Source organism: Drosophila elegans, unplaced genomic scaffold, assembly GCF_018152505.1.
Source record: "Drosophila elegans isolate 14027-0461.03 unplaced genomic scaffold, ASM1815250v1 contig_149, whole genome shotgun sequence".
Taxonomy (NCBI): domain Eukaryota; kingdom Metazoa; phylum Arthropoda; class Insecta; order Diptera; family Drosophilidae; genus Drosophila; species Drosophila elegans.
In genome coordinates, this window is record NW_024545513.1 from 22,695,399 (window position 1) to 22,719,944 (window position 24,546).

A 24,546-nucleotide genomic window follows, 5' to 3' on the forward strand; every position below is an offset into this window, starting at 1 on the left:
AAAGATATATTTAATGATGTATATAATCGTCGCAACGATCGGAATTCATGTATGTACATTAAGGCGGTTTTTATAAGGAATTTTACCCTCAACCTTTTAAATGGTAGATATTGGAGCAAAATATATTTAATTAATATCCAAACTATTTTAAATTAGGTTTAAGGCCTTGCGCAATGTTCTCAAAGTTTCCATAAGAATTACTCATACGCCACGTAAACCAGTATAAGAGTAATACGTTTTTTCTTTTTTAAATGCACCAAAGCGCAAAATATAAGGGAGTGAGAGTTGGGCCTTCGATTTTTTCATACAAAAAAAACCACCCTAATGTACATATATACTGGAGTCGAATAGCATTACCTAAAATATACATAGCTCACTCTAAACAAAGAAAACCATAATAAATATTTATAACTTGAGGATTCCGGGAAATGTGTTTTTAATGATATCAAATAATGATGATATATTGTTGATACTAGAGCAAAGAAACTACACTTGTAATTTGTGTAACAGGTGTGAGCAAGCGATTTCAGGCATATATGTATCCATTAAATGTATCTTAAGGTGGTCCAACTTAGATTTTAAGCTGATTTATTCTAGCGAAATTAATTTTTTTGTTTGGAATAGTTTTATTGCGTTTGGGTACGCACATTTAATGGTGAAAGTATTGTTTTTTTTTTTTAACCATCCATATTTATGTATATATAATAGCCATACTAACACAACACCCCACTTTATTCGTTATCAAAATAGAACTCACTTTAAGCAAACAAAACAAGATTACTTAGAACTAAAGAGAGATTGGGTTGAAATCTAAAACACTTTTTGTTTCTGCCTGTTTGCCAACAACAACAACAACGTTCACTTGCCGGTAAGTTGTTTAATATAAATAGTATATCAACAACCAAATCAAACACTTGAAAGCCTATCAAGTTGAATGCGTCGAGTCAGAATTACTCGATTGCGGCTTTTCGATTGGGGGCCATCTGCCCCAGGTAATCGACCAGATAGTCGGGCATCTGGGGATGGTCAGCCGGAAGTTGGCGGACATCCTCCAACTTGGTGCCGCCCGTGAGGACGAGGAGGGTGCGGTAGCCACTGGCGCGGGCGAATCCGATGTCGCTGGCCAGACTGTCGCCCACGAAGAGCACGCGGCTGGGCGGGATTTCCGGATGGCGATCCAGCAAAAGCCTGCGCAGATCCTCGCCTGGCTTGCCCAGAGTAATGGGCCGACGACCCACGGACTGCGTCACTACATCTATAAAGGCTCCAGGTCCTGTTGGGGCGAAAAGATATACAAGAAAATCAAATTGTAGTGTATAACTCAAACCCATAACTTTTCATTAGATTGTTTAAATTTCTTTGCTATTTTGTAGTTATTAAATGTTCTATTAATTTAAATAAAAACTTAAAACCTTAGATCGGAAATCGTAAAACTAACTTAATTTTAGAAAAACGGGCTGGTAAAAGGGGCTCGTTTTATTTTTCAAGAGTCAACAAAATTGGTCTTTGTAAAAGTTGCAGGCTTCTTGGTGCAACAAAATGTTAGTACTAACTTATCTAAGCATATCTGTATACTTAATTCTCGTTTCTAACGCATGGTACATATGTGTGATATCCCGTTAAGAAATAAATAATAACATTTAAAGTTTGAATTTAAGATATCTTCGAGAGTGTGTGATCCAATACATTGGGACTCTTAAATATTTTAGATGTCTATGTATATTTTCGTATTGAATGTTCAATTATATTGTAAGTAAAACTAAAGCTATGAATATTTTAATCGATGTGTTCACCTCCTTTCACAAGGCATTTCATGTGGTGAACAGGCATTAAAAAAATATAAAGAAAAATGGCTACAACTTTAATTTTTAGATACGTGTAGACGCGGGTGTTTTCTATTTTAAAATACCATTGTAAGTCAAATTTTGTTAATTATTAATTATTTTCCTGAAAATAAATTATTTTATTTTTTGTTTCAAAAGTGTAATATCAACACGGGTTAAAAACGAAAACTAAGCACACAGATATGCTCAGATGACTCTCTTAACATAATTTAATGCCCATTGGCCTGCACTTTTAAACTATTACAGATATCTTGATTTTTCATTGTTTTTCAAATAAAAACAGTTAATACCAAAAAATGTTATAGATGTACATATAAAAGTTATATTATATCAGCTAATAATTTATCAAAATATAAACTTTGTGTAAAATTTATACTATGAAGTTTTCAAAATATGAAAGCTAATGGAAAGGATAAACCAAAATGTTCCTTTTAATGAACTGTTTGGTTTTAGGGGCATCTCATTTTTAATTGTAATGCTGGGTTTTTTACTGTATTTATTTGGGGGCTGTACAATAGCTTGCCAAAGAAAGATGCTCACCTATAATCTCGCCCTTTCCGAAGGGTATCAAGGCATCTGCTGCTCCGGCCAGAAAAAGGCACTTGGGATCCTGCAGTTGGACATGGGCGCGCATCATTTTGGCCGCCGACAGGTTGAAGTCCACATCCATGATGACGGCCTCCACCGAGTCGCCGCCAAATATGGCCTCGTGCAGATCCTTGAGGCTCGTGATGACTCCGGTACCGCTCTATTGAGATGCCTTCAAGTGATCAAGAATCTTACGTCTAATTTTCGGTCACTCACATCTTCGGTCAGGCGAAATCCGGCATCCACAAGGACTTTCTTGAATGGGGGCGTGGCCAGACAATAAATAAGTCCCTGGAAGTTAATGGACTTCAAATGATCGCAAATGGTTTGAGCTGGGTGAACGATTTGATGCTGGCAATAGGAAGATAATTTAGTTAATTCACACAGAAATTAACATGAAATTATACTATAGGCAACTGATCCGACAATTTGGGCACATAGGAGGTATACGTAATATCTTACAATTATACTATCTTTTATTTATATTAGCTCCTGAAATAAATTATATGTTCAAAGTTTAAAGGTTCAAAGATTTGTTGTGTTATTAATATATGACAAAAAACCTTTTTTTTCTTTCGAAAAATAATAACATTTTGTATAAATTGAGTTTAATTTGTTTTTAATTCTTGAAATTATATTTTAGAAAGCAAAATCCCAATTCTGAATTTCCAAATTATTTGAGAAGTTATAAAGAAATTAAGTTTAAGATAATAAATGAAATCAGTGCTAGCAGATAAATATATATCACTCTTACACTTTTTGTTTAGCACGTCAATAGCGGGTAATTAATAAACGGATACAGAATTTTTTCTGGTTTTTAGTACAATTTACAATTATATATTGCATTTTAGTTCCTACGAAAAGCGAATCACTCACCTCGTCAATCTTAAGTTGGCCCTGTTTATCGAATTTCTCGATGTGCTCCTTCACCGAGCTGATGCTGTTGTTGGTCACAAAGGTCAACTGCTTGCCAAGATGGGCCAAATGGGCCAAGGCTTCGGCTGAGCCGGGTATGAAGTCCCGCAGGGGATACCAAACAACTCCTTGTGGGATAAACGCAAATAAAGCTGTCCATAAGGTGTGAGAAGACATCGAACTCACCATCGCAATCGCAGAAAACCAAATCAAATGAGTCGAAGAACTCCACAAGCTCTTTTTCACTCAATGACTTAAGATGTTTGGCCTGTGAAAGACTTAATTACCTTACCATTTGGAGGAATACAAATAGATCAAGCTTAACTATCCAATACCGACTATTAAGAATTTGTTCTAGATCTAAATATCTTAAAATCGGCTTATCCAACCAGATAATGATACTGATATCTTTGTTGTTATTGTGCTTTTCATTTTACCTACCGAACTCATTATCTTTTGATAGAAAAACGACACAAATCCGGATCGAGATGAGGGGATTTCACGGGATTCCGATTCCTCGGCTTCAGCTTAAAGTTCCAGTCCAGCGGTGCGACAACCACATTGCCGGCGACAGATTTGTAACTAAGTCCAAGACGAGACGAGCGTGCCAATCTGGAAGACCCAACCAAGGAGCATAGTTAGTTGGCTGTGGAATGGTGGGGGAAAGGGGGCGAGGGGGTTTTGCGATTGGGCGATTGCATTACACATTTCAAATTGCATTAGAGCAGCGGCCAGCGCAGCGCAGCACAGCACAGCTCAGCCCCGGTCCGGTCGCTTCAGATTGGGGACGCGGTAAGTGGCTCACACTGCACGGAAAAGTATCGACATGGGTATCATTTCCAGGTTAGGGCGCCATCTGGCGGTGAAGTGTATTAATGTTCTAGTGCTGACGTCATTAACAATTTTAAACATAGTTTGGTAACAACTTTTGAAAAATTGGTTCGATTTGGCAAGTTTTCGGCTAGATAATAGATATTAACCGAATAAATATATGGAGACCAGCAATTTGTAGAGTTTTAAATTTTTTAAATAATCTTTCATCACGAGATTCTCTAGCTTTAATAGTTTGTACGATCTACGAACGGATAGATGGACGACCATGGCCAGATTGACTCGGATATAAATTCTGATCAGGAATATATATGCATATATATAATTATATAAACTTTACACAAAATTACTAAGTAGAGCTATTTATAGTATTTTGAATGCGTCAAAAATTAGCTGGGAAATTGATTTGAAAACTCCATCATAAAACTTTTTCTGGGAAAGGGCTAAGATTTGTTAGCAAATTGGATGCGATCTATAGCTCTTAATATTCTTTAACTTAAACCAAAGGTTCTTTGTAGCTCAAAAATATAAATTTCCAGTTCGCGCAAATTGTTCTTATATTTTAAATTTTATATTTAGATATATAATTATATATATCTTTGTTAAATTATATTCCCTGATCTGTGTTCCATCGTAAAGTAAAAGGCCTCAATTTATAAATTATTTAAATGTTTTTGCTAGCCGGCTCGATATTATGTTATTTTAATTAATTAATCTAAAAAATAGAACAACTTTCAACAAGTGTAGAGGTTGCAAAAAATCATCGTTATATACAAATAATTTTATTTATTTAAATTACTTCCAGCGTCCCAGCATCGATAATGGCAGCTGATAATAATTTACTGTGTGACTATTTAATTTGAAAAACAGAGAGTTAGCTGAAAATAGCACAAAGCGATTTGCATTTTCCAGGGAATTCGTTAGAATTGTGAATATTTGATTTTGTTGTGGCTTACGCCATTGAAACCCCATAAATATTAGTTTAAGTGCAGTAACACCTCAATCGTTCGTAATCCGTGGGGTGTGTGAGCTGCCAAGGGAATGTGGGTGAGCTGGTAATTGGTGTCTCTGTCAATTGAATGCTGTTCAGCCAAGCAGCGTTCCAATTGACTTGCTTTCATCGCCTTTCAATTGAGCTCATTTTATAACATCTTGTACTTCCTGTTGTCTTTATAAAAGAATATAAATAATAAATATCTGAAATAAACTTACTTTATGAGTATCGTATCTAGTACTACTAGATTGCCATGAAATAGCCAATATATTTAACTATATCTTGTTTGTTCTAGACCTGCCATTTAGCCCATTAAATGTTCGTTGCAATCATTGTTAACATTAATGGAGTTAAACCCATTTTTATTTGTTTTCTATTTTAAGTTCACATGCAGACCGGACCAGCACACAACACAATTCGTTTCTGGCTTAATCTCTATCGTAATCGTAGTTGCTATTGTTATCGTATAAATATGTTTATCAAAACAACAATTCACTATAGGTGTACGCACTGGTAAGTAGCATTTAGAGTTCTACAAAATATTGCGAAATGTGCAATGCTCTCGCTTGGCAATAATCATCAACAATTTAATTAAAAACAATGGATTAGAGGGAGAGGATGAACCATATGTCTGAGTTCGCTTTTCGGTTGTGGGTAACATTGTTAGGTACATTGGATTGTTTCTTAGTGTTTAGTGTTAGCACATTTAACTTGCACACATTTTGTGGTGTATAATTCGTTTTGTTTATGGATCCCTAACCATCATATCATATCATATCATAACATTTAACGGTTACGATTTTTAAATTATAAATACTCGTTGTTAATGCACTTTGGACGTGTGTATATAATGTAAAAATATTTGTATATATTATTTTCTGTGTGTACGGGATGGTGATTCAATTCTCTTGGCTCTTTCCGGGAGTTGCGTGAATCTTTTATACAAAATACAACATACCCAATTCGATTCGTTTGGAAAATCAAGTAACAATATAAAACCCTATTCGTGTGTGTGTGTGTACGTGTGTGTGTGTGTATATAAAAATGCAATTGCTTGTTTCGGGGGTTTTGGACTCCCCATATTCGTTGAGCATTTCCCATGCAAACACAGTACAAAAATCATCTTAAGTACGAAGCATAACTTCCATGCGATAACGATGGGCGACAATCCCTGGATATTCGCGTGTCGCTATATATACAAAAGATCACAAGCTAACTACTACGTGTACTGGAGAAACCAAGGAATGATCTGAGGATCACCTCACACAAAGGACGTGGCATCGTTGCTCCTGCGGGTCAGGGTCTCATTGTCTCTCTGGTGCGGGCGTGGTCCACTATTCGACTTCTGAAGACTTCCGCCGCCCACTTCCGTTTGGGCCATCTTCATGGCGTGCTGCTTCTCGTACTCGATGATGTGCTCCCGCAGCAAGAAGTTCTCCCGCTTGATGCGCTTCAGCAGGCGACCCGAGACATCCGGAACTGCCCAGCGCAGGATGCCCTGCAGCATGGTGATAATGTTCTAAAATAAGAATATAAATATTAAATATAAAATCAAATGTTGTCGGATATATTATCATAATTTGATTTCCTTTACTTTACAACACTTTCTCTAATATCATATTATATGGTATATTTTTCTTTCAACAGTTTCAAATTACTGAATTCAAAGTACTAAAGTTCTAAAAGAAGAATATATAATATGAAATGTTGTCGGATATATTATCAGAATAAGACTTTCCTTAATCTAACACTACTATCATATTATATTGTTCAATTTTCTTTCAACAGTTTCAAAAACTGAGTTAAAAGTACTTAAGTGGTGGGATAAATAAAAAAAAATTCAAATCTATTGTCGAAACGCATGACCTAAGCTCCTCAAACTCCAATCATGTGCTCTAGTTTACCTATTAAAGTATTATTTTTTATTTGAATTATTTTGTTTTCTTATGTTTAAAATTAATTTAAAAGGTTTAAGCTTTTAAGTCAGTTAAGTAGCTAAGCAAAATATAAATTTATAAAATAGGTGCACTGGTAAAAAAAAAACGTAGTAAATTCAAATATTTTGTACTCAATTTAAAGATCTCTCGCTTTGATTTTCATCAATGTTTAAATATTTAACATTTTTTATTAGACTTTTTTCGAAACTGATTTTAATATCTGAAATAAAATGGTTTTAAATCAAAAAGTTACTTTTTTAAATCTATTATTTGTCACATTGATATTAATATTTTAATATTGCATCATGCCATTTAATATGCTTTGCATTAATAATATGATTTAATATTAAATTTAAATATAAAATGTTGAATTTAATAATTATTAATTTGTTTTTACTATTTAGTGTTTATGTCAGAGTGGAAGGGCATTCATTTATTTTCTTGTAGCACTACCCTGACGAGCTATATGTATATATATATAATATAATGTACTTTATATATATAATGTAATATGTACTGTTTTCAGTTTTTCGCCATCAAAAACAGTGTGTAACCCACCTGGTAGATGACTATGAAGGCCAGCCGACCCGTCAGTATCTTCCAATATATCATGGGGCGTTTGTAGGGATGGGGATCGGTCGGCGGGTTGCGGAACTCCGTGTAGCGGCACACCGTCTCGTTCACATGCTGACTGCCTCCCAGCAGCGGTTGCACCTGGAAGTCCTCGGTGTTGAACACGGCCAGCGTGAAGTTCAGGTAGTTGTTCAGCTCGTGATCCCCCATTGAGGCGGCGTACACGATTTTCGGTATGAGGTTCGTGCTAAATGCAATTATCATTGCCTGCAAGGCGAAACATAAAGATGGTCTTAACACCGAATCATGGGGAAAACTACGCATTGGACTCACACTCGAGGCCACGGCTATCCGGGTGACGACGGTCATGATGCTGTGCCAAACGCCAATGTCCCGGGCTCGCATTCCCACTGGTCGTCGCAGGAAACGGAGCATCTTGATGGCATCCAGGCGCACCTCTATCACATTGTTCAGCAGGGCCAGCAATGGTGCCAGCGGAAAGGCCAAACTAAACAGGGTGATGAAGCCAAATTGCACAACTGCAAAGGAAAGGAAACACTATTAGGAGACAGGCATCTATAAAGACCAATTAAATAAATAATATTTTTTACCCTTTTGTTTATTTCTAAAATCAAAAAATGTTTGCAGGCCTAAAGATATTATTTTATTTAAATCAAGAATTTTATTTTTCTCCTAATCTTAAAAATACTCTGTTATTATGATACTCAATTTTGTCAATATTTAAGTAGTACATATGAATTATTTATATTATTTAAAATTTTACTCAAACCGTTGTGACTAACGCAATAAATATAAGTCTCCTTTTTACCGTAAGGATATGAATAAGAAAATTGTATATGCCTTGTGACTATATTGAATACAAACAAGAAAAAACGCTATAGTGCCTGATACTAAGCTTATCAACTACAAAATAGAAATGCCCCCAGAAAATAATTTGCGCCATTTAAACTCTAAAATAATATTTTTTTTCGAACAAATTTTCTAACTACCAATATATATGACCGAGATGTGAGAAAATTGTTTTTTTACACTTTTTATGTGATTTAAACCAGCTTAAAAAATACAATTTTAAATATTTTAGTATAAGCCATACAAAAAAGGATCACCTTTCAATATAGCTTTAAATGGCGCAAATCGGAACAATATAATTGCTTAAATGGAAAACATGGAAAAACTAGAAAAAATTGTTTCAGCAAGCTTTTCTAATAAAATAAATATTGTTCGTATGAATACACATATTTTTTACACATATTCGACAAACATATAGCTTTAATTATTTATTTAATTATTTAAATTAATTATTATATTTATATAAAATATTTTTATTAATATCACCTGACTTAGGGTCGATTTCTTGATATCATGCTAAGGTCCTAGTTCAAAGATAGTTCTAGTTTTAAAGATAGTTAACATAAAGTCACATTTTTCGGCAAAATTAATCCGCTTTCTCGAGGCTATAAACTTTTAAATATAACTCTTTCTCTAGCTAAAAGTTCAGTCAGATAAAATTTAACATCTTTAGAAAGAAATATTGCACCTAATATTAAATCTGAGGATACCATTACAAAATCGGAGCTTAGCGGAACAAATTTATTCCGATCTTCAGTCACCATGTTCAGTTACGTTTCATGCAATCTATGTAGTAAACTATGTAATCGCAGCTCATTGAAGGCACACATTTATCGAGTTTTTATTCCCTGGAGACTGTGCTGTATCATTGTTTGCTGCCCAACTAAATGTGATAAGTTCAAAAGTGTCTCACCCATTTCGAGGTACTCCACATAGAGCGAATTGTTCTCGGCGGGCAGTAGGTTATAGTCCTCGGTGAACTGGTTGTAGGGCACCAGTCGCTGGTCCTGGTGACTCTTGTACCAGCCGTGGCGGTAGCTGAGCTCCTTGATGGTGCGCATCAGGTAGGGTATGAGCATCTCCACGATGGCGTTGACCGCCTGCTTGCCGGCCATGATGATCACCAGTTGCATGCAGAGCTCCATGAGGCAGCCGCCAGGATTGCACTCCTCCTGGCGGAAGCCCAGCACGCGATTGTATTTGGCCGGATAGCCGACGAACTTGCCCTTGAGGAAGGCGATGTAGAAGAGCGATGAGTAGTAGTTGACGAACTGGAACACATAGTTTTTGATGGTCAGGCTCTCGTCGTACTCCGTCTGGGTGCGACAGTACTCGTAGTTGGTGAGCTTCACGGCCAAACTGGAGTAGACCATGTCCAGCAGCGAGATCACAATCAGATCGATGATGCCCGCCGTCATGGGCAGGATCATCACCTTGAAGGTCATCGAATTCTCGCTGCCCAGAATGCTGTGCGAGGCTCGCTGTGCCATTCTGTAGATGATTATCCCAGCTATGGCAATGACTGATATGCAAATCTAGGGAAAAACCATAGAAATGAGTACTCAGTCGAACAGAAAAGAGAGGTATTCCTATCGCAGTCATAGGCCCTTTGATTCACATTTAAAAAATATGTTCGAGTAAATCCTGTCGAAAATATTAGAGGTTCGAATGGCTCAACACGATCTACTTGATCTGATCATAACTAGAATAACTACAAAAAGTTCAGCATTTGAAAAGTACCGAAATGCAATGGACACGATTCTCACAAAAGTGCCCAATATGTTCGTATGAACCAAACCGCGAAATCTTTAGAACCAAAGGATAACTTTATTTCGCGGTTAGAGCCCAAATCATTCAGTTGCGACTAGTCTTTTCCGTGAAGTCCAACCACAAATCGCGAATTCTTAAGAACAAGAGGCCTGAACCTAAGGTGAGTTACACGATTACTGATTTCTAATGAATCAAGTAGATCATAAATGTAATGAGCTATGATTCATAGGAGCTTAGACTTAGGGAACTATGACTCCAATCATGCAGGGCTCTAATACTTACAAACAATATCATGATGCTATAACTAGTGAAGTTGGGCAGGAACTTGATGCTCCAGAAGGGCACATCGGGATCCAGTGTGGTCCGCTTGCCAGTTTGATCCTGCTCGTAAGCCTTTCCGGTCAACCGTCTGGAGCGCGATATTTTGGCCAGGTACTGCGGACGCGGATGCTCCACGTGGTGCGTGAAGCCAGTCAGTCCCCAGCGGTGCACCAGACCCGCCGAGTAGCGCTTCCAGAACTCCAGATACACCACCGCCCAAATGGCCATCGACAGGGCGAACACCACGGTCATGTTGTTGTCTATCAGATAGTTGAACTTGGAGGACGTACAGGTCTCGTTCAGCCGCCAGTAGTCGCAGCTGCGATCGCACTGCGGACACATGATCGTCCCATTGTCATTACATATGTCCCGGCTAATCGGATCGGTGCCCCACGTTATGAAGCCGTACAGGAAACAGAGCAGGCCGAAAATGCTGATGGGGATCAGCATTTGGGTGTAGAATCCCAGCCAAGCGAAGTATAGTGCCACCTTCGCACCAAAGTAGTCTTTAATTTGGTCCAGTGGTTGCAGGCTGCAAAATAAATTGTTTTATAAAAATTAATGATGTTTTTTAAGTATCTTGTTTAGCATGTGTTTTAAATATAGCTCCACTAAGATCAAATATATTATGGGAAGACAAAACAATTATAAATTACCTTTTTTAATAAGTTTCTTGTTTAGCATGTGTTTTAAATATATATGAATATCTCCCGCTCTACCTCTAAGTTTCATTATACAAATTAATTCTTAATTACAATATTTCTATTTTAGCATGTGTTTGAAATATACTTTATTGATTTTTCCCGCTCTCTTTTAAAGTTAAGTTAAATGTTTCTAAAATTGTACAGGCTTTTCTCATTTTTAAAGATTTGTTTCGAATTTCTCTTTGGGCAAAAGTTGCAAAAATAAAATAGTAACAGGTAAGCTTAAATAAACCTGACAATAAAATTAGAGTACATATTTATGTTGTGCTTTCAAAAGAAGGATTAACCATTAATATAAGTTCTTAAAGATAGGTTCAATTACAAATTGTAAAAGGTTGAATTACTATTTTAAGAACTTCGGGCATATTATTATATATTTCTTATATTTCTATATTCTAATTGGAAATATTTTATATTTTAAAAGAATTTTAGAGGAAATTTTAATTTGATAATAGAAATCATAGAAATTTTCGGTTCAAATATGTAAGTATATATATGCAAGAGTACAATTAGTTTGGATTGCAAAAGTGAACTGAACTTCCTTTCTAGTTTAATAACATGTCGACAAAAGTATACTAGGTTATACTTTCCGCAAGTTCTTCCTAATTTTTCAGATGAATGGTTTGTTTTTCTTAATTTAAGCTTGCTTCTAAAACAACTGCTCAAAGCTCCTATTTCACTAAACAACCTGCCTTCTGAGAAATTTCCGTCTAAATAATTCCTACATGAGGATAAACAGTAAATAGTTTATTTTTCTTACTTCTTCGATTTCACTAAACAACTTGCCTTTCGGATAAACTTCTATATAAATATATCATACGTATGTATAAGCAGTAAATGGTTCATTTTTCTTACTCCTCCGATTTCGCTAAACAGCCTACCTTTCTGAGAAATTTCCATTATAATTACAAATAACAAGTACATTTTTCTTACTTCTTCCACTTGGATATGTTGGCCCACTCCTTGAGCAGGCGATCGCGATCGTCCTTCTGCAACAAATCGTTGAGACTGAATGAGTATGGCAACTAAGACGGAAATATGCACTTACATCGTGCAGGGTGTAGGCGCAGGTGTATACGCCATCCTGGACGAGCTTCTCGATGCCCAGATTGTCGGCCGTTTCCTCGCCCTCGACGAAATGCTGTCGCTGGAGTATGAAGTTGATGATGGAGTAGCGGGTGCCGGCGTCGAGGAAGTTCGGATGCTCCGTATCGTACAGCTCCAGGTAGTTGCGGGAGAACTCGAGATGGATGCGCGGTTCGCGTTCCGGGAAGAGGGCCGTATTGAGCTGCACCGAGCTGAACAGGGTGCGGCACATCCGGCTCAGGCAGGTCTTAAACTCATGCGCCGATTCGGCAAAGATTTGATCCTGGCCGGGAATCGGCTTGAGCGGCACCTTGATCTTGAGTATTTCGGCATAGCGATAGAGCACCTCGGCTGGCGCATGGATCTTGATGAAGTGCACCCGCTGCACCTTGTTGTGCTCCAACTGCAGACCCTCGCGCTGCAGATTCGCCTCGAAGATCTCGCACTTGCGCCGGTGCTCCTCCAGCTGAACCTCACCATTGTAGGCCAGCACAAAGTCCACGCTCCGCTTGCCATCATCGAAGCGCCGGTATGTCTAGATATGTTCAGATATAAATATAGAAGATTAGTATTAATATTTGACTAGAGTGAGTCACTACACTCCACAGAGAGTGAGAGAGATCTTAAACATATACATTTGCTTATCATCTAGACGGAAACAAAGCGTGTGGGTGCGTGTGCCTACACTTGCCCCTGGTCAACCAGTCACCCAGTCACCCAAACACCCAATCTTTAGATCACCACCCTATCACCGTGGCGGACTCCTCCTCCCGCTGATCTTTGAAGTCCAGGCCAAGCAGGAGGCAGCATTTCAGCATGATGCGGATGTGGATGCGGATCTGGCTGTGATTGTGGACACCCGAACACACAACCGTCGTGGGCGAGAGGCAATTGTGATTTGTGTGCCATCTGCTCTGCGCAGGCACTGATTTCTCAGCCGTTCAGCCGTTCAACCGTTCAGCCGTTCAGCTGTTGTGCTGCTCCGATCAGCTCCAAAGTGCCTGCCTGCCCGACTCTTAAATACTAGATTACAATATACAAAAGGTTCGCAAAAAAGTGTTCATACCCAATCCCGCAAGCAAACTATAGGAAATAGAGAAATATAAACAAACAAAGGAGAGCGTGAAAGAAGGCGGCAAGAACTTTATCAAGTGCAGAAAATATCATTACAGCAACATTTGAATCATATGCGTGACAAGTGTATGCGTTTGTGTGTGTACAGTGGTCGCTCGATAGCTCGCAAAACTTCTCATATTCCCAAAGATACTCTATTTATGGTTTCGGATTTAGTTTTTAATCTGTATCTGTACTATCAACTTACATTTTTCTGTTTAGGAGTATTGTTCTAATTCTAGTTCGATTCTTAGAAAAGGAAGTTCGAGCTTTAAAGGTATGACTGTATTCTTAACAGCAGTATCATTAATAAACAAATATGTTGTTTATATATTTGGTATATTAAGCAATCCACTCATTTTAATGGCTTCTTATATTATGTCTAAATTTAGAAAATTATACTAAGCACAAAACTGCGCCGACAACATCGTTCAATAAGAATTTTTTTGGATTTTGAACTGAAAACTTTGTTTTGAAATATATTTTGTGTCTCGGCCTACCAAATTGGCAATATAAATAATGTTTAAAACTTCATGATTTAAGTTTTAAAATATATTTTTATCAATTACATTATAATACTTATTTATTTATTTATTTTATATTTTTTTTTGTTTGCTTTTTTTACTTAAACGAAATTTTTTTTATATATTTTTGGTGTTTTAAAGTTACTTTACTGAAATATTGTACCAAATGTAACAAATTTTTCCAGATATTATATAAATAAAATTTTTTTTTGTGCTATGACTTTTTTCTGAATCCTTTTCTTTTTTACCTAAACGGAAATATTTTTAATCTTTTTACTTTATTTAAGTTACTTTACTGAACTGTTGTACCTAATATAAAATATTCATTTTAAGGAATTAATTGGATGCGCTGGATGATAAAGAAATTCAAATGCGAAGGATTCGTAGTGGAAGCGACCACTGCAACACCGACAATTGAGATTCGAGTGCGAAAGCTTGTGCATTTGGAGCACTGGCAATGGGTGAAAGTGAAGGTGAAAGTGGATGGGGATGTGGAAATGGGCTGAAATGACAGAACAACAACCAACAAAAGGCAAACATGAGGGTGTGAGATCGATGTGTGTGCGAGGGATGAATAAGGCATCGGCGGCAGTGCAAAAGCAAAGACTTTTCAACCGAAACAGTTTTTTGAATTTCTTTGGTTTTCAATGCTTTTTATACTATATCGTTGTGGAACGAAATTATTTGAATTTGAACTTGAATTTTAATTTGAATTTGATTTTGAATTGGATCGTATGTTCATGTCGTTGTTTACCCTTGATTTCCACTGGGAGTATGTTATTGGCAATTTCTTATCTTTATTAGAAATGTTGCTACTACTTCTTAACAGACGTCTAGAGACCTCATCGTCAGCACCGCCAGTGCCAGGAGCTCCTCCATCCCCGGTTACCCCGATGCCAGTGGGCAGATGGCCACGCCCATTCTGCAGAGCAATCATTTGGGCGGCGATTGCGGCATCCGTGTGATCGCCACCGCCACCGCCACTGCCGCCATTGAGATGCTCCAATGCCGTGGACTGGCGGTAACCGGGCTGCCAGGCCAGTGCCGCATGCTCGGCGGCAGTGGCTCCGCTGGGCAGGCGCAGACTACCCCGACCCTCGTCGCCGGCCAGGTCAACTGCCGAGTGGTAGATGGTGTTCCGCGACTGCGATATCGACTTGCGGTGCGCCGCTGCAGCAGCCGCCGCCTCCGAGTCCGCCAGCGATATGGTGTCGAAGTACAGGCTCTCCCGCTCGTCCATTTCCGATTCCGGATAGTCGTAGTCGTGGGTGCGGACTGCAACGAAGTGGTCAGTTTGGGATTAGTCAGAAGTTCTGGGACCACTCTGATTACAACTAGATGGGTGCTGATCAGTGCAATTAGATGAGATGAGCTAATAGATGATAGCTGATAGAAGATAGCTGAAGTGGTGAGGCTGTAAGGCAGTGAGGCGGTGGTGAAGGATGAGTTAGTTGTTACATTTTCCCACTCAAACTACAATAAAAAGTGCATAAATACGACTAAGATGTATTCATGTGAGCTAGTTTAAAGTTAAAAAAATTGTATAATAACACAGGTCGACAAAATCAGATTTTTTTTGCCCAAAACTAAGCGCTAGATTACTAAACCGAAACCAAACCACTTTCCATCACGTCCCAGTTGTGAGATAATCGTGGTCAAAGTCTCATGTATTTGACTATTAGAACCATTTTAATAACGACGAATTCTTACTATTCTTTGAAAATTTGTCTTTATGTTAAACAGGAAAACTCTATGTGGGTTTGTTAAAAATTGCATTCTACTAAGTTCATGTTCTCCCTCTTTTTTTATCTGAAATTGTCTTATTTATATATTCTATTTTTAAAATAAATTGTATGTATTTTAACAACAAACAGTATAAAGTCTGGTGGAAATGTAATATTGTTTAGTATGCAAAGTTACTCTACGAGTAAAGAGTATAACAAATTGTATAGCTTGTTTAATAATCTCTTACAAAACAAAAAGTAAAATAAAACAAATAGGCTACATCTTGATTCCAATATACTTATTTTGGCACTTATAAAAGAAAATGTTTTGATTTGAATGAAGATGAGGAGGTGATGGTGATGAGTTCGTTGTTAGATTATAACGACTTAAATTTATTAATGTGAGCTAATTTGCGATAAAACAATTTGTATAACTGTGAAATGTTAAGTGATTCAGCTGATCTTGATTCCAATATAGTTTACTTAGCACTTGTGGGAGAAAAAGTTTAATTTTAAACTGATTTACATTTTTTAACAAAGTTATTTTTAAGTATATTTCAAACAAATACTTGCTTAGCTAAATACATTCGCTTATTACAAATTGATGTATCTATAGGACTATTACCAAAATGACTAACAATAATACAAAAAAGTGAAAAAAACAAAGACAAAAAATAAATAATTTTTTTAGGCCTGATCCCAGTAATGACGAATATTCAAATATGAGAAATGACACAACTTCCATGCTCATAAATAATTTGATCTTTTTACCCTAGAATGTATATATATACACAAAGCTCCGAATTCGTACGTGTGGTAAGTACCGAATTAAAGAATGTATTTTTATTCACATAGAGTATAATTGAGATCTATAGATCATGAATAATAATGAATCATTTTTATTTATATAGAGTATAATTAAGATCCATTGATCATGAATAATTTGGTCTTTAAACCATTATACAATTTAGGGCTTCAAAATTGTATATGGACCGTATAATTAACTTATTTTGTAGGTGTCAATTTTAATACTTTGAAAATAAATATACAACATTTGCTAAAGAACTGGCTTCGTTTCGTTTTCAAACAAATTTAAGGGATGCTTATCTTGAAAATATCATATCGCAAATGGCTGACACATGAAAAACAAATTAGGATGCAGTTGTCTATGCGAACATAGATTGTGCCCCAGTGCTATTAATTGAGATTAAGGGCGGAACTGGACTGGAAATAAATTAGCGTGCCGATTGGGTGTATCAGTCCTCCCAATATTAATTACCGATAAGCCCACAAATCCCGATAGTGAGTCTGTGGCCATGATAGTGGGGAGGATGATGGCATTTGATGGCCCACTAATAGGCGGGCCCAATTTGGAAGCCAACTTTATCGGAGGCCAGCTGTCGCTGAGCTGATACCAATAACCGCCTGACTCATTTAAATGCGGTCAATTACATAAGTGCCCCACAGCGTTATACATATATATACATATATACCCATGAACAAAATGCGTGTGAGAGTTTCGATGAATGAATGGATGGATGGATGGCTGGATGGTTAGATGGGGTGCTACTCTGTTGATGATCAGTTTCCGGCGAAAACTGGGGATGGTATGGTGAATAGTGCTTTTTCGAACTAAACACGGACAAACAAAAAAAAAGAAACAAACAAATCAAGCCTGAAAACCAATTCTAAACAATGCCAAGTCCAAAGATCGCAGTAATATATATATATAGCAATATATACAACTGATCTTGGATACAACGAAATGAAACAAGTTGGGCGGCGATCGAAATGTACATAAGTCAAGAACAAAACAAAAACAAAAAAAATGAACAAATTTGCATGACAACGGGTGCGACGATGTTGGAATTGTTGTTTAGTTGTTTACTCATTAAATTATTTACCCGCCGAATACATGTTTGGTGGTAGAGGAAGAGCGAGGTGAATGTCTTGGCGGCAGTTTTATTTTTTTTTTTAATTTTGTATGGAAGTCGATCCCTCAGCGATCCTGCTGAACCGTCGTATCGAGTCCTGGCGATAATGGCTCCCTCGGCAGATCTTTTGCAACTTTCGCTACTTTCGGCACTTTCTGGGCGACTGCGCAGCGGCGCCGGATCCCACGCATTACGATCAAGGACGCAAGAACAGGGCGTTTAATGACGAACAAGCTCGTGGCTATATGGCTCCACACAAAACAAAAATTAACAAACAAAAAAAAAAAAAAAACCGAAACTAAACTGAAATTTAAACTAGGGCCCAAGCACACATAGAGACACACCGAATGATGTCAGAGGGAAAAATAAATGTAGAGCCAGAGAGAAGAAATGCGTACGCTCGCGTTGTTTGCCGATTACTGAAAACAGAGTACGAAAAGAATAATAGAAGCTGAAATACACAAATTTGGTTCGCGTTTGCCAGCCGGCTAACCAGCCGACGGTCGCAGCAACAACACCAAAAACACCAACAACACACGCACCGACCGACACAGCCACAATAAACTGATTGCCCAAATAGGCGTGCAGCAAGATGTGACGTCGCACAGTGTCCACCATATCGTTCAATTCGAAGCATATATTATGACCCTAATAAAATTTTTTTTTTTAACAATTTTTTTTTTTTGCAAACAATTTTTTTATTAAAAAAAAAATTTCTGAAATATACAGAGCATAGCATAGAACTAGGCTACACAAAAATGTATTTCAGGAGTTTAGTAGAATAAAAATAAATATGTTCATGCCATGGTACAGACCAACTCCCAAACTTGAAGTAAATTGGATTTCTACTTTCGAAGATATGGAGATATGTATTCGAAATTCTGGTCATTTAGACTGACTCAGATCTTTTCTTCAACATACTTAATTTAAAATATTAATTGATGTAACGAAGGATTCAAACATATTTAAGCTTAAACTAAGGTGAAAAAAATCAATATTTTTTATTTAAAATTTATTTATTTATTTGCAAAGATTTTTTGGGTTTAATGGTTTTGAAGGGTTTATTTCTGAGAAAAAAACTAAATATATTTAATATGCACACAATTGGTAAATATTATGTAGAACTGAAAATGTATATACAATAACATTTTTTTAAATTAAGCCAATGGGACCTGAAATCTCATGACCCCTTAAAAAATGTTCCCCTGCGAATATCAAAGTTCGTGATATGCTGTTATCTCAATTTATATTAATGGAATTTTTTGTTGCTCTAAAGCTCACTGTTGCCATATAAAGATTAATACTGAAAAAAGGCACCAACTCGTGTCGAATACTTTGCGAGTGAACAACAATTTTTTCCTCATTTAAAAAAAACCCGTATTCGCAAATCCATGATTCGTCACACAGATTTTAGTGCACCCCAATCGTATTTTCCTTACACCAATCAACAGCGGATTTTATTAGAAAGAAAAATAAACTATGTATGTGGAATACGCTCGTTGGTCGAATCAATTCCTATATTTCTTAGTGGGTTTTTTAATATATCACATCAGAACTTTGGAAATTTGAAAGAAGTTAAACACCAATTTTCCACATAAAGACCCCGAAAATGGCAAAACCAAAAATGGCACCAACAATTTTAGTGGAGCAATTTCTTTATAAATTTAAAATATACTACTTTTTTTTTGAAAAGCCTATCTACAAAATGTTAACTAAATGTAAGGGTGTCGCAAGGAAAATAATAAGAGCATAGAAAGCGTTGCTATTTAAAAAAGTATATATATTATTAAATAATTTTTGTTAAGAGTTTATAAGACGCATTCTTAATATACGTTTCGTTTATAAACAAAAACGACAAACACATAAAGTTAATCAAATATTAAACAAAATTTAATTTATAAAATTGCACAAATAATATGTAATTTAGTTATATAGTACATATGTAAATATTAATCTCATATTTATTACAAGTAAAAGAAAGAAAAATAATGTTTTAAAATGTTATTACCAAAAGAGAAGTACGTTTTATAATTGATGTTCGACCCCTTTCAAAATTTCTATGTTCCTCCATTGTTTCTTAAAATTAAAGAAACTCAACTTTTTTAAGCAATTATTATAAAATTATTTATTTTAATAAGAAAACTAATAAATATCAAATCAAAGAATTTTGGAAAAAATTTTGTAGTCCTATTTCTTTTTGTTATTTTATTCTATATTTACATTATGTTCTCAAATGTTGTTCATATTGTTTCCGTTACATATTCAGCCACCAAAATAAAAAAAAATCTTTAACTAATGCTGTAGAAAAACCAACAAAACCAAACCATGAACAACATTTAAGGTACGACAGGGCTTTAAAGTAAATTAACAAATTTGTATGATATATCTTAAAAATGTTTAGTAGTGGTCGTTGTAGCTTATCTAAAACAGCATATTCTATGGTAGCAGTTCGTATATTATCTTGGCCATAAATACATAGATTTCTCGGGTAGCGTTATATTGAGGCCCATATTATGATGGATAGACAATAGGCAGAACTATTAACCTTAACGAAATAACTGAGCATTTTGTGGAAGGGTTGGGAGAACGCAAACGGGTTAACATATTGGCGGCAAAGTTAAAGGTCAAGCCGCCTCGTGGATTGTTGACAAATCAAAGTGCGAAAAGAATTCGTATTTGTCTATCAGAACGAAACCCGTTTTCGTGGAACACACCCGTGAGTCGGAGGTGGAACTATTCCAAGACACGCGACAATAAAGGGGGGGAAATGGAGAAACACAGTGGAGAGTGGAGAAAGGGTGTTCCAAGTTCTGGAGCTAGCTGCCCCTGATGAACTGATGATGTTGATGATGCACTACACCTTCGGTTCTGTCTATGTGGACATTTCTATTTTTAGCGAACTGCAGTGGCCGAAAATAAACGGAAGGTCTGTGTTCTGTCGTTAGAATTAGAGAGTTAGGAACAAGGCGTTAGTAGTAGCCAATAGCCAACCTGATAATAGCCATCAGTTTTGGGTTTCCACCCGGACTTGCCTGCTCTGTTGTTATTGTTGTTGCCGTTGACTTTAGTTAGTGTTCACCGTAGATGACGACCAAGGCCATTTCCACTGTGTAATCTCCCGTATATTTGTTGTTCTGGTCGCTCGCACACACCACTCGAATCTCACAGCCCGCAAATAACCGACAATTAATGCCCCAGCAACACTTGTTTTTATTAGTTTACACAAAAAAAAAGAAACCCAAACACCTCGGATCTCCGGCCACAGTGTTGGCAGACGGCACGAAGCTGGCGTGCAGTGCTGAAAAACGCCAAACGGCTCTTTCAGTGTGGCCAGTTGGCCTAAAAACTAGATTGCACATTGGAGCGCGCTTGCTCAAATTTCAATTCTTTTATTTGAAATTTGTTTTGTGTTAATATATTCAGAGTTAACTTATGAGTTTTGGGATGATTATTTTTGGAGAAATTTCTTTACAGTGATTTAAAGTTAAAATACAAAAAAGCACCAACTTCTCATGTTGTACATTAGGCTAAGGGTTTTTGTATACTGGTGATGATAATACAAAGTGAAAGTAATTAAATATCGGTACCTAAGCAAATAAGTAACGGCTTTTGATTTTAAACCGATTGTGTGAAAATTTTGTTTTATACGTTTATTATCTACATTCAAGGATTTCCACCCAAAAAGAAAGCTATGTTTACAGGTCAGGCTTGGTAATCAGGCTACCAAAATTTAAGAAATTGGCACAAAAATGTTGTTCGCAAATTTTTGTTCGGTCTTTGGACAGCGGTTCTTATAACCGCTTTCCACAGTGGTCCAGCCACCTTCCACCATCCATTGAACGCCGTTAAAATTTGACGGACTACTTTATGCGATAGATAGCCGATGTTTCTGCGGTGCAGCCCTCATTCCACGCAGTCCATCCCTGAAAAACCGTTGGGATTTTTGAAATGTGTGAAACTCCGATTTCCACAGAGCACATTTACCATTCACATTCCGATAACAGCTGATCTGAACAGCTGTGGCTCATCAAAACTTAAACAAAGATGGTTTACATCGATAATCGATTGGGCCGATATTTTGGAAACATCGATGACAACTATGACATCTATCTATGTTGGCATCGAAGTTTCCCCACCTCTATGTTGTGCTCTCGACGCCGCGGTCGACGTCGCGGCTTTCCGCTAATTTTCCGTTGAAAAGCCGTCGTGCATTTGAAATTTTATTCGATCCGATCCGAAGACATTTATTTTAATTGTGTATTTTTTTTGAGTGTTGTGTGGGAGAGTGTCACCTCCAAAAAAAAAGCGGCAACAACAAGGTTCATTTTCTGGAGCGAGCACACACAAACAAAGCCAAAACATGCACATGCTTGATTTTTTGTTGTTGGCGGAGTCGTGATTTAAAAATAATACGATACACCAAAATAAAATCTACACCACACGCATACAAGTGCAAAATAAAGTTTCTGGTTTCTGGTGATAACAACAACAATAATAAGTTGGAGAGCATAAAAGAGGTACCGCAAAAATGCCACTCAGCTGTTACGAATAAAAACAAAAAAAAACAGTAAAAACATCAAAAATCAAGTGAAGAGAGACACGGGAAAGATGGAGATTAAAACAAAGAGCGGAATTGGAATCGTTAAAAATCAAATAACAACAGCAACAACAACGGCGGCAACCTGCTCTTGAAATCTCTACAAATCTCGGATTTTTATTTGTTTAGCTTTAATCTTTTGTTTTACAATAACCCCCAAAACTGCCATAAGGCACAAGTGCAATAAAAACAAAGCAACAATAGCAAGAACAAACAAAATCAATATTCAAATTAACCCAGCAACGACAACAACAACAATAACTCAACGAGTCGATAAGCTAAACGATAAGTGAGAGAGCAAAAGGATAGAGAACCAGCGGGGAGGAGAGAGGAAGGAAAAGAGAGAGCCCAGCATCCATCCAAAATTACCACCCCCACAAAATGGGACGACGAACTTATCTAAGCCGGGCCTCAGCGATTTCCTACCCCAGCCGAATCGAAGGATGGCTGGACGTCTGCGGTGAGTGGGAGCTTACCTTTTATGTATATTCAAATCTTTCCAAAAATAATACCCCAAATTAGCTTAGTATAGGGGCTCCATCGCAGTACCAAAAGTATAACAACTCCTTACTTTTGACGAAACAAAATCGGAGTTCTAATGTCTTCTAGGTTTTTGTATCTTTCATATTGATATAATATTCATATATTTAATTTAATAAAGGTACTTCTATGATTTTTAAATATGTGTAGGTTATTATGTTACAGTAACAGAATGAAGTCCTCAGATTTGTTGAAAGTTATAAACCGCAATCAATAAAAACATTAATGGTTAATCATTACGGTCAGCTTTAGGATATAGTCGTCCGAATTGTAAGAAACCCAATACAATCTTTATTTTTGAATCTTCAAATTAATGAAAATTAGGCCAATATATTTAGAATAATGCATATTTTCTGATTTTTCGGAAAATGTTCCAAAGTAATACCCCAATCAAAAATAAAGTGAATGATCACAATTCGACAATATAAAGAGTTTTAATAAAAAAATGTCCATATTAGTCAATTGGGAGCCGTAGGATATCCTCTATCCGATACTATAAAACAATATAGCGTAATAAGGGTTAATCAGCAATCGGGGTCCATAAAACAACATCTAACTGTGTTGAAAAACAAATGTCGATTAGTCAATATGGGCAGTTAACGGATATACGTGGTCATTTAATTTTTATTGAACAAAAAAAAACTCATACAACTATGCTGACTGCTCCTAATTTGGGCATTTATAAAGTTATGATAAAAGTGTTAAAATGATCTGAGAGTAGATATAGGGAAACAAGGATGATTTTTCCGATTGATATTTAAGAAACCGGCCAACAGTCCGAAAAAATGCTTAAATTGTAAAAATAAAATAAAAGATGCAACACCCAATATTAATATTCAAATTTAACTTATGTCGTGTCAGAGAATGTTTTCTAAAACGAGCTTGGTATGTTTTCTAAAAAGCAAAACAAAGCAAAATTCCTGAATCGAATAAAATAACTTAAAGTGGAAATGGTTGTATACAGATAAGGGAAAAAACATATGAAGGCAAATAATGGTACCGCCGAAAAACAAATGTATTTTCTAATCGGAACCAAAAAACAGTTACCTAGCTAATTTACTGTTTTGTTTTGAGTATCTTTAATTTCGAGTAACTTATTAGATTTAATCATTGACGTTAACAGTTATAAATAAATTTGCTTAGTTTAAAGTACAATGTATTAAACAGATGACCATTTTTCTTATGCTTGTACATTTTTGTTTGGCTAGGTATTTTATTGTACTTAGAAATGTAGAGACAATTATTAGAAATCAGAAACGGTTAGCAATTTATAAACATAAAACCTCACCTCTTTTGTACATACTTTCATTAATCCAAACAAACCCATTTAACTTTTAATGGAAAACAATGTTTTCGGAGTGCGACAAAAACCAAAGTCAAACCAAGTGACCGACTCGAATTGTTTTTCACTTGGCTATAAATTTAACACCTTTTTAAAAGTGCATAAAAATGGTAAACAAGTGTCTATAAGTCGAGTTTTTAATGTGACAGTTATGGGAGGTTCATCTGTGGATTTTAACCGGAGGTTAAGAGACGGGGAAATGGCAACGGGGCGAGGGGAAGGGGAAGGGGAAGGGGGAGCCCATCGGCGGATGCGGATGTGGAAACGGTTGCGGATGTGGGATATGGGATGTTTGATGTGGACTGTGGGATGTGGGATGCGCTCTCTTGACTTAAGTAT

At 36.6% G+C, this 24,546-nt stretch overlaps 3 protein-coding genes across 13 annotated transcripts in view; 1 reads left to right on the forward strand and 2 right to left on the reverse strand.

Annotated features, from left to right (window-relative positions):
* Window positions 1–69: 69 nt before the first annotated feature.
* LOC108135444 (4-nitrophenylphosphatase) lies at window positions 70–3,938 on the reverse strand. The gene is given in 7 exon segments (XM_017256187.2): window positions 70–970; window positions 972–1,273; window positions 2,385–2,592; window positions 2,649–2,783; window positions 3,309–3,475; window positions 3,534–3,615; window positions 3,789–3,938. Coding segments are annotated over 7 exon segments (948 nt in total). The 5' UTR covers window positions 3,798–3,938; the 3' UTR covers window positions 70–925.
* Window positions 3,939–5,501: 1,563 nt separating this feature from the next.
* LOC108135420 (anoctamin-6) lies at window positions 5,502–21,009 on the reverse strand. Of its 4 annotated transcripts, none has more exons than XM_017256141.2 (9): window positions 20,761–21,009; window positions 14,825–15,345; window positions 12,396–12,968; window positions 12,281–12,336; window positions 10,605–11,175; window positions 9,466–10,087; window positions 8,016–8,221; window positions 7,668–7,949; window positions 5,502–6,691 (listed from the first exon to the last, which is right to left on the reverse strand). In XM_017256141.2, the coding sequence occupies exons 2-9, from the start codon at window positions 15,308–15,310 to the stop codon at window positions 6,434–6,436; spliced, it is 3,054 nt and encodes a 1,017-aa protein (XP_017111630.1). In that variant the 5' UTR covers window positions 15,311–15,345; window positions 20,761–21,009; the 3' UTR covers window positions 5,502–6,433. The 4 variants fall into 4 exon arrangements, with proteins under 4 accessions (XP_017111630.1, XP_017111631.1, XP_017111629.1 ...); XM_017256142.2 differs by lacking the exon at window positions 20,761–21,009 and adding an exon at window positions 17,699–18,145 and having other exon boundaries at window positions 14,912–15,345; XM_017256140.2 differs by lacking the exon at window positions 20,761–21,009 and adding an exon at window positions 17,699–18,145.
* Window positions 21,010–22,082: 1,073 nt separating this feature from the next.
* Window positions 22,083–24,546, forward strand: part of LOC108135412 (ras GTPase-activating protein raskol) — a 49,307-nt gene continuing 46,843 nt past the window's right edge. For all 8 annotated transcript variants that reach the window (XM_041710778.1, XM_017256114.2, XM_041710780.1 and 5 more), the window contains exon 1: window positions 22,083–22,785. In XM_041710778.1, the coding sequence (XP_041566712.1) occupies window positions 22,707–22,785 (79 nt within the window). In that variant the 5' untranslated portion in view covers window positions 22,083–22,706. The remainder of the gene's footprint in view (window positions 22,786–24,546) is intronic.

What these genes read in the sequence shown, in the direction of transcription:
- LOC108135420 (XM_017256140.2), bottom strand. An exon ending in ATAGCATCATGATATTGTTT is followed by an intron (nt 10,088 to 10,604) that starts GTAAGTATTAGA and finishes GTTTTTCCCTAG; the next exon opens with ATTTGCATATCAGTCATTGC. An exon ending in TGTGGAGTACCTCGAAATGG is followed by an intron (nt 8,222 to 9,465) that starts GTGAGACACTTT and finishes TTTCCTTTGCAG; the next exon opens with TTGTGCAATTTGGCTTCATC.